This window comes from Crocodylus siamensis, chromosome 6 (assembly GCF_052110815.1).
Source record: "Crocodylus siamensis isolate JL-2025a chromosome 6, ASM5211081v1, whole genome shotgun sequence".
Classification (NCBI taxonomy): Eukaryota; Metazoa; Chordata; order Crocodylia; family Crocodylidae; genus Crocodylus; species Crocodylus siamensis.
The window spans coordinates 24,578,280-24,588,277 of NC_143400.1; the positions used below are offsets into that span (position 1 = coordinate 24,578,280).

Below are 9,998 nucleotides of genomic sequence, written 5' to 3' on the forward strand. Positions count from 1 at the left end.
CTAAAGGGCTTTCCCTGCCCCTCACTCCCGACCTGCAGCCCCCCCTCCCCTGGCCATGCCCACAGCCCACGTCGTGCCCCCCCGGAGGTTGCAGTCTGAACAGAGACGTGCCAGCGCCAGCGCCAGCACAGCCAGGAAGAGCTGTGGGGCTGCGGCCGGCCTAGCCCGGAGGAGAGGGGGGTGGCTCAAGGGGCCCCTCCAGGTGCCGGCCATGGGGACGTGCCCCTGGGGCATGGTCCTGGCAGGTGACAACACGGAGGCAAGGGGGAACGGGGGGGCAGGGAGGGGTCCGGAGCCGGGGCTGGGACCGTGCTGGCTGCCGCGGCGCCGGGGGGCCCTGGCCGACTTGCTCTGAGTCGCTGCCCGGGCGCCTGGGCTCCCTCCGGCGGCGGGGCCTTGGTGCCCCGCGGGTCTCCCCGACTGCATCAGACATGCGGGAGCAGAGAGGCCGAGACCGCGGCCGGTGTCCTGGAGCTCCCCCGCCAGCCCCGTTGCCCTCCGTGGCAGGGCAGCGGCTCACACAGCACACGGGCCGGCGGTGCGGGTGCGGTGCGGGTGCGGGCGCAGACGGGCCATGGCGGGGCCGAGCCGGCGGCTGCTGCTGGCAGGTGAGCGGGTCCCCCCCCCGCCCCGGCCCGGCGCCCTCGCACACGCGAGCACGCGCACAGACGTGTGCCCTGGCACTGGCCACGCGTGTGCGCGCGGGGCCCGGGGGCGCGGGCAGGGGCGGGACGGCCCCGCGGGACCCCTGCCCGGCCCGGCCCCAGCTCTGCTCTCCCGCAGCCGCGGTGCTGGGCTCCTGCCTGCAGCCCGCCCGGCCCAGCCCCGCATCGCCATCACCGCCGCCCCGCCGCCGGCCCCGCGCCTGGGGGGCAGCGTCACCCTGGCCCTGCAGCCCCCGCCGGCGGCGCCCATCCCGGTCTGCGCCTGGTACCGCGCGGCTAAGGCTGAGGCTGCATCACCCGCCGAGATCCTCACCTACGCCCAGGGCACGGGGCAGAGAAACGGCCGCAACTACACCGGACGCGAGATGGGGCGGCCCGACTGCTCCCTGCACATCGTGGGGCTCCTGCTCAGTGACTCGAGCCCCTATTCTCTGTGGCTGCCCGCAACAGGTGTCCAGGTCACCGTGAACTTGGTGGTGTTTGGTGAGTGTCCCCTGACCCCAGGGCATGGCATCGCCACAGACACAATGGTCCAGATGTGTCCAGGCTGTGGGAACCCACCTTCCTCAGGACCTGTCAGGGCACGTGGGCAGGGGAGGTGGGAGCCCAGTAACGCCGCCTCCATCCCTCACAGAGATGCTGTTGCAGCCCAAGGTGATGTCCTCCAACTTCACGGTGGTGGAGAACAGCACCCTCGAGCTCACGTGCATGGCCCCCTCCAGCACCCAGATGCTGCTGTGGGACCGTGACAGCTCTGTCCTGGTACCCAGCGGCCACGTGGGGCTGTCCCGGGGGAACCACAACCTGACGGTGTGGGGGGGTCGGCCAGGACGACTCTGGTAATTACACTTGTGAGGTCAGGAACCCCATCAGCACAGCGCGGAGCAAGGGGGTCATTGTGACCGTGATCTGTGAGTATCAGCTGCCCCCGGCCCTTGGGCTCAGACACAGCGCAGCTGGCTCTGGGGTAGGCGTCAGGGCTGGTGTCACACGCTGGGATGCGGCTAGCTCTGGGGTGGGTGTTGGGGCTGTGTAACAGGGAACCCTAGCTCTGTCACTAGAAAGCAGGCCGCCCCTTTAAGGCCTGAACCTTCTGGGCCCGCGGACTTGGTGCAGAAGAGGTTAAGTAGTCAGCTGACCGGAAGGGGCAGGCCTATAAGAGCCCAGGGCAGAACAGCAGTAGGGGGGCAGGCAGCTGAAGGGGAGGGGGTGCATCCTAAAGCTCCAGGGAGAGGCTTGGCAAGTGGTCCAAACGTTGGAAGAGGGGGCCATGGAAACCCTGAGAGACAGCAGACGCCCCGGAAGCCAACCAATGGGATCCAAAACACGGACCCGCATAACTGTAAGATGACGTGATCACATGTTTTTTTTATTATTATTTTATTGAGGACAGTTATTGCACATGGACGGGACTGTCCAGATTTCTTTTAGTTATTGAGAACCGGTGTTTTGGGAGAGGCTATTAGGGGATGGAGGAGGCCTCATTTTGGGGACACTCCATGGAGTGGGTACCCCGGTGCCAGTGAGGGTCTAAGTTTTGGGGGACACGAACCCTGGTACTTGAAGGACTATTTTAAAAAGGCCAGGGAGGTCTAGTGCACCGGAGCACAGTTATATCTTGTCTTTTGTTTAGACTGACAGAGGCGGGTTCGGGGTTGCACCTGGGTCCTGAGTCCGTGACCCTCAGGTTATGGGTCTAGCTTCCATGCATCTGGGCTAGGGAGTGCTGGGCTTACTAAGGGAGAAGGAAAGGGGGCCACAAGCCTCTAGGCACTGGAAGGAAAAAAAAAGTTAGAGCCTCGGAGTCAATCCCTGTTTAGTGGGTTTGGACGGGGAGGCCTAGCCAGAGAAAACAGGGGTCAAGCCATAATGGGAGAGACCCCAACATACCCAAAATAATAGGCAGTCTCCCGCTTGGAAAAATAATATTCCATCAAGACGTGGCAGGCGAGATTAGGGCAGGACTGAAGAATTACAAAGCAGGCCCCAAGGGCGCCTCACGTAAGGTGCAGATAACCAGACAGATGGCGCCGGGGAAGGCGGCCTGTTACAGAGGTGCCTTAGCCAGGAAGATTCTCAAGGTAATGTGTACCCTGCAATGATGGTTTACCCGAATAAGACAAAGAACCCTTGGGTCCAAGACAGAACAGACCCACAGCTCAGATGGAAGGGCACAACTACTGAGGCAGGAGCTCAGGTGCCAAGTGGTCCAGGGCCAGCAGACGCAGTCAGATAGACAACCAGCATTGAGAGAGAAGTTGGTGAGGGACAGATGGACAAACACAGCTTCCTCCGCGGGCACCTGTGGGTATGGTGCAAGGGTTTATCCAGAGCCTGGAGAGGAACTAACGGCGCTGACAGTAGATGTTAAGTTTGAGGGATGGAAAATACAAGCTGTGTTAGACTCCAGTTCATCACATATGATAGCACGGAGAAACGCCTTACTAAGAGGAGACCGAGAAGTGGTGGAGCCACTCACCATTCGATGTTTGTGCGGGGTGGTGCAAATACGAGACTGAGCATGGGTCACCCTGCAAGTAGGCGAGAAAGTGCACCGAATGCTGGTCAGGGTGGTGGAGCACTTACCCTGCCCAATGATACTGGGATGGGACTGGCCTTAGCTCCTGGCAGGCATAGATCAGGCGTACAGTTTGAGAGAGATAAAGAGAAATGAAGGTACCCCACGGCACTACCCTAGTAACTCAAGGGGGAAAACCTCGGAGGAGAACCCAGGGTCAGGAGCAGGACCCTGTGGGAGACCATGTGGAGCAGGGAAAAGATGGTGCGAGGCCGCAAGGTCTGAGGTGGCCCTTGGGGATGATCTTACAATAGAGGCATTTGCCGGTGAGCCTGAGCTACCTCCCTTGGACGAGGAAGTAGAGCAGGAGGTGGACATGACACACCTGTGGGAGGATGGACATTTCCGCCTGGAATAGAGCAGAGAGGAAGGATTTCGATACGCGTGGCAGGAACCCCTAGCTCAAGGGAATGGGGAAGAGCTGAGACCTGAGCTGGCACAGACCACCCCACGATTTGAGGTGAGGAAGGAGCTGTTATATAGAGTGGAGCGAGGCGGACATGGGGAAGAGGAGGTGGTACAACTACTGGTGCCACGACGATACCGAAAGGCTCTACTAAAAATGGCGCATGAACTCCCTATGGGTGGATGTCTGGGGCGAGACAAGACCAATTTGTGGTAGAGGGCCCCCAGAAGTGGGACCAGATGCTGCCTCTCTTCTTGTTCGCGATACAGGAGGTACCCCAGGCCTCGACCGGCTTTTCCCCCTTTGCTTTGTTGTACTTCCCAGCTTTCTTTAACCAAATCAAGGACTCCCCTTGGTTGTTGTCCATACAACAGTTCAAAGACCAGAACCAAGTCCAATACATGTTGCACCTGCAAGAAGGTCTGGAAGCGGCATGGAGGGAAGCTCTGGGAAGTCTGAGGGAGGCCCAAGAACGACAAGCAACCCAGTACAATTGAGGGGCGCGAGAGAGGAAATTTGAATTAGGAGACCGTGTGCTGGTTCTCTTACCGGATCAGGAAAGTAAGCTTCTAGCACACGACAAGGCCCTTATGAAATAATACGCCAGAGAGAGCCTGTGGGTTATGAGGTATATCAACCGGACAAGCAAAGGAAAAAACAGATTTATCATATTAACATGCTGAAGCCATGGCAAGAATGAGAATGCCTGTACTTGGCCCCCCACCAGATGAACCCGAACTGGGACCCTCCCTGTGGGAGAGACAAGGGGGTAGTAAAGTGGAAGTGGCTCCCAGACTCTCAGATGAACAGAGACAGCAGGCAAGGGAACTAGTGAGGGAATATAGAGACGTGTTCCAAGAAGTCCCCGGGGAGGCTCAGGGCGCGATGCATACAATAAGGACCCCTCCGGGCCAAGTGATCTGCGAGAACTGGAGGTGAATCCCTCACCAACTCCAAGGCCCGATAAAAGAGGAACTTAGGATGATGCTAGAGAAGGGCATACTACAAGAGTCCTGGAGTGAGTGCCGCAGCCCCATTGTGGCAGCGCTGAAGCCAGATGGGAAAATTAGGCCTTGTATCGATTTCCAAAAAGTAAACGCGGTGACCAAGTTCGATGCATATCCAATGCCGAGGGTGGACAAAATGGCGGAGAACATAGGGCAAGCCAGCTATATCTCCACGTTGGATCTAACAAAAGGCTACTGGCAGGTTCCCTTAGCACCCGACAACCAAGAAAAGACTGCCTTCACCACCCCATGGGGCCTATTTCATGTTCAATGTATGCCATTTGGTTTACACGGAGCTGCCGCAACATTTCAGCGGTTAATGGACAGAGTCCTGGCTCCGCATGTGGGCTACGCTGCGGCAGGCATAGATGATATTATTGTGTATACCCCAGATTGGCCAGGGCACTTAACAGCACTGCGGGCAGTATAACGGGACTTAAGGAAGGTTGGATTGACCGCCAACCCAAAGAAGTGTGTAATTGGAAAAGAAGAAACACAGTATGTGGGTTTCCAGGTAGGCAGTGGGAAAGTACGACCATTGTTGGATAAGGTGGAGGCAATAAGGGAGTATCGAACTCTGTGGACAAAGAGGCAAGCGAGGGCCTTTTTGGGGATGGCAAATTATTATAGGAAATTCATCCCTCACTTTGCAGAGTTAGTAGTGTCTTTAACCGAAATGGTACGGGCAGCGGCACCAAATAAAGTGAGATGGACACCAGAAGAGGAAGCAGCACTTCAAAAGATGAGGGATGCGCTGTGAATGCAGCCCCTGCTGTATACACCAGACTTCACTAAGTCATTTATGATGTTGACCAGTGCATCCATCTGGGCTATCGGTGCGGTGTTGAGCCAAATGGAAGGAGGAGAAGAACGCCCGACAGCATATATCAGTAGGAAGTTACACCCTCCAGAATTAAATTATGTTACCATAGGAAAAGAATGCTTGGCGCTCAAATGAGCCACAGAGACGCTCCGATATTATTTCTTAGGTCGGAAATTCACGTTAATCACAGACCACGCTCTGCTGCGATGGCTACAGAGTATGAAAACCGACAACGCGAGGCTGATGACCTGGGCCCTCAGTCTCTGCTTTGAGGTGGAACATTGTCCCGGGACTAAGAACGTCTCTGCGGATTTTTTATCAAGGCAGTATGAAGAGGACAAGGATCCCGAAGAAAAAGGAAGACCCCAGACAAAGGAGAAGGGGGGGTGTGTAACAGGGAACCCTAGCCCTCTCACTAGAAAGCAGGCCTGCCCCTTTAAGGCTGGAACCTTCTGGGCCTGCGGAACTGGTGCGGAAGAGGTTAATAGCTGGGCCGGGCCAACTATAGGCCTACCCCTTCTGGTCAGCTGACTAAGAACCCAAGGCAGAACAGCAGTAGTGGGGCAGGCAGCTGAAGGGGAGGGGGTGCATCCTAAAGCTCCAGGGAGAGGCTTGGCGAGTGGTCCAAACATTGGAAGAGGGGGCCATGGAAACCCTGAGAGACAGCAGACGCCCCGGAAGCCAACCAATGGGATCCAAAACACGGACCCGCATAACTGTAAGATGACGTGATCACATGTTTTTTTTATTATTATTTTATTGAGGACAGTTATTGCACATGGACGGGACTGTCCATATTTCTTTTAGTTATTGAGAACCGGTGTTTTGGGAGAGGCTATTAGGGGATGGAGGAGGCCTCATTTTGGGGACCCTCCATGGAGTGGGTACCCCGGTGCCAGTGAGGGTCTAAGGTTTTGGGGGACACGAACCCTGGTACTTGAAGGACTATTTTAAAAAGGCCAGGGAGGTCTAGTGCACCGGAGCACAGTTATATCTTGTCTTTTGTTTGGACTGACAGAGGCGGGTTCGGGGTTGCACCTGGGTCCTGAGTCCGTGACCCTCAGGTTATGGGTCTAGCTTCCATGCGTCTGGGCTAGGGAGCGCTGGGCTTAATAAGGGAGCCCGAAAGGGGGCCACAAGCTTCCAGGCACTGGAAGGAAAAAAAAGCTAGAGCCTCGGAGTCAATCCCTGTTTAGTGGGTTTGGATGGGGAGGCCTAGCTAGGGAAAGCAGGGGTCAAGCCATAATGGGAGAGACCCCAACATACCCAAAATAAGTCTCCCACTTGAAAAATTAATATTCCATCAAGACATGGCAGGCAAGATTAGGGCGGGACCAAAGAATTACAAAGCAGGCCCCAAGGGCGCCTCATGTAAGGCGCAGATAACCAGAAAGATGGCACCGGGGAGGGCGACCTGTTACAGGTTGGTATCACACCCTGGGATGTGGCTGCCCCTGCGATGGCCGTGGGCAATGTCATCCCTCACTCCCCCTGCAGATGGTCCGGTCGCTGCCCACATTGCCCGGATGGGGCCCTTGCACCTGCACCTTGGTGATGACGTGACCCTGACGTGTGCGGCCGACTCGTTCCTGGCCCCGCGGTTCCACTGGTCCCACAATGGCTCTGACCGGGTCCCAGCCCTGACCGGCGCTGTCCTGAGCCTGGCGCTGAGGGGCATGGAGCAGATGGCTATGTTCGAGTGCCGTGCCACCAACCCCCGCACAGGCCGCAGTGCCACCACCTCCATCTCCATTGGCCTGGGGCAGCAGGCAGGTGAGTCTGGGGCCACCCCCAGCCCATGCTGCCTGGGGTCAGGCTGCTGCCTGCCATGGTCCCAGCACTGAGCATGGGAGAGGGCTATGTCTGTGTGCTCTTGACACCTGCCCGGGACCCCCACGGCCAGGACCCCGTGTCTGCAAGCTCCTGGATGCCTGGGTTCTGTCCCATCTCTGTGGGGGGGGAGGGGGGTTCAAATGGGGTTCATGACCACCAAACTTTTGTGGGGTCAGAGAATCATAGATGACGTGGGTGGGAAGAGACCTGGGGTGGTCACGTCTGCTCCAGCCCCTGCTCCAAGCACGACCAGCCCCACCTTGGTCATCCCAGCCAAGGCTTTGTCTAGCCGAGGCTTAAACACGTCCCGGGATGGAGACTCCAGCACCGCTCCAGGCAGCCTGTCCAAGCGCTTCACCATCCTCCTTGTGTGATGGTTCTTCCTCGTTTCTGACCTCAACTTGCCCTGCTGTAGCATCTCCATCCTCTTTGCAGCCCCCCTGCAGGGGGCTGGAGGCTGCTCTTACATCCTCCCTCAGTCTTGTCCGCTGCAGGCTCAGTCGGCCCATTTCCCTCAGCTGCTCCTCATCCCTCCTGTTCCTCAGCCGCTGAGCCCCCTGCTTTGACCTCTGCTGGGCTCTCCCTTCAGTCCTGTCTGCAGTGCAGGGCGCACAGCTGGGCACAGGCCTCCAGATGTGGCCTCTCCAGCGCTGAATAGAGGGAAGAATCGCTGCCCTCGATCTGCTGGCGATGCGCCTACAAGCACAGCCCAGGGTGCCATTTGCCGTCTTGGGCGTTTGCACACATGATGAAAATTGCCCTTCTTTGCAATTTAACTGCGTTCCTGTTTCCACAGATCGGTTTGGCAACAAGGGCACTCTCTTGGCTCCTATTTGGCTTCTTGTCCCCTGCCAGCCCAGGTCCTTGTCTGCAGAGCCCGGGATTGTCCTGTCTGAAATGCGGGACTTTGCCCTTGTCGTTGTTGAGCGCCCTGGGGTTTCTTTTGGCCCAACCATCCCCTGTGTGGCGGTCTCTGAGTCCCAGCCCGACCCCCCGGTGTATGTGGCTTGGTGGCACCCGGGCTGCATCCCACCCTGCACCTGGCTGAGCCGCCTCTTCCCTGCCCGCAGGAAGTCTGTCGGGCGGCGCCATCGCTGGCATCGTCATCGGGACGCTGGTGGGGACGGGGCTGCTTGTTTTTGTCCTCTACTACCTCTGGGGCCAGAACAAAAGGTACCGGCCTGGTGGGGGGCCTGGAGTCCGGACACACGGGTTGTCTGGGTGGGGAGGGGGCCTGGAGCCTGGAGCCTGGGTCTGCCCAGGGCGAGCAGACGTGGGGGGTGGGGGAGGCATGGGGCCGGGGAGGGGGTGTTTCCCATCCCCCCTTCCCGGGCTCACGCTGCCTTCTCCCCAGGCACAGCAAGGAACCGGCTCCAGGACTCCTGTGGCCCCCCGTGGTGAGTGCTGAGGGCTGCGAGAGAGCGGGGGCACCCTAGTGACAGCATGGGCACCCGCTGAGCACACAGAAAGTGACCTCACAGGCACTTCCCCAGTCCCAGGATCCTGGGGTGTCACCACCCCTGTGCAGCGTTGGTGCATGGGAGCAGGGGGCTGGGCCCTTGCGACCCCTGTTTTAACCCGTCTCTGCCATCCCCAGGGCCCGACGTCACCTGCAACAGCCCCCCAAAGGTGAGGACTGGCAGGGCCATGGGGGGGCACCTGGGCTGCTGGGGGGGGTGGGGGTGAGAGCAGGGGGCTGGGGGCCTGGACACCCGGTTCCCCCTCCTGACCCATCCTGTCGCCAGGAGGAGGAGGTGAGCTACAGCTCCGTGGCTTTCTGGGTGGGGGGGCTGCAGACGTCGCAGCCCCAAGGACCCCCTAAAGCTGACGCCACCGTGAAAGCCAAGGTCAAGAAGAAGTGACCCAGGCTCCCAGTCGGGGCGGCCCAGGTAGCGCTGACACCGGGGCTCTCCTGTGCTGTGGGACGGGGCTGGGGGGTGGGGAGGGCAGTGGCCAGGACACCTGGGCTCTTCCTTGTGCTCCAGTGGGGCTCACATCTGCGGAGGCATCCCTGGCTCCCACCCCCTCTCGGCCCTGGGGGCATCTCCTCTCCAGCTGGGCTGGGGCTGGGGGCCGAGGAATCCCCCGATTCCTGTGTTTGTAATAAAAAGTGGGCACGAGAAGCGAGGCCGTGGCTTGTAAATGTGAACGCGCCTGGACACGGATGGCCATGTACACCCGCTGGACACGCACGTGTGTGTGCCATGGCCATGCACACACCCTGGATGTGCACCTGCGTGTGCCATGGCCAAGCACACTCTGGATCCACACATGCATACGCCATGGCTGCGCTTGCTCTGGGCCCAGCGTGTGCGCTGCTTTGGCCCCATCTCTGCACACGTGTTGCTGGTGTGTGCGCTATACACAGCCCTGCCCCTGTGGCTGCGCCGGGTGCCCTGCGCTCTCCCTGTGCTTTGCAAATGTGCCTCGGGGGCAGCCCCACACACCTGGGTGCTCTCCTGGTGGGGAGGGCTGGGGGCCCTAGCAGGGGAGTGGGGTGGGGGTGACAGTGGGGCACGGGGGGCTGCATGCCTGACTTCTCCCTGGCAACCCAGACAGGGAAGTGCCCGTGCAGCCAGGAAGGGTGGTGGGGCCGAGCCATTGCTGGCAGCAGGCAGGAGCCCAGGACAGCGGCTGTGGGTGAGCGGGGGTTTATACTAGCTAGTGATCCCCCAGCCCTGGCGGT

General features: G+C 59.3%; 1 protein-coding gene across 1 annotated transcript; it reads left to right on the top strand.

The window, feature by feature from the left end:
- The first annotated feature begins 55 nt into the window (after nt 1–55).
- LOC149861775 (uncharacterized) lies at nt 56–9,723 on the top strand. The gene is made up of 8 exons (XM_090053810.1): nt 56–259; nt 430–608; nt 784–1,148; nt 6,977–7,252; nt 8,383–8,485; nt 8,667–8,709; nt 8,910–8,941; nt 9,058–9,723. Exons 1-8 carry the CDS (start codon nt 56–58, stop codon nt 9,068–9,070), a joined length of 1,215 nt encoding a protein of 404 aa, XP_089909936.1. The 3' UTR covers nt 9,071–9,723.
- The last annotated feature ends 275 nt before the right edge of the window (nt 9,724–9,998 follow it).

Excerpts from the sequence above, each read along its gene's own strand:
- LOC149861775 (XM_090053810.1), top strand. The coding sequence starts at position 56 with ATGCCCACAGCCCACGTCGTGCCCCCCCGGAGGTTGCAGTCTGAACAG. Across the intron at positions 1,149-6,976 it reads CGTGAACTTGGTGGTGTTTG|ATGGTCCGGTCGCTGCCCAC; the intron begins GTGAGTGTCCCC and ends CTCCCCCTGCAG. Across the intron at positions 8,710-8,909 it reads GACTCCTGTGGCCCCCCGTG|GGCCCGACGTCACCTGCAAC; the intron begins GTGAGTGCTGAG and ends TGCCATCCCCAG.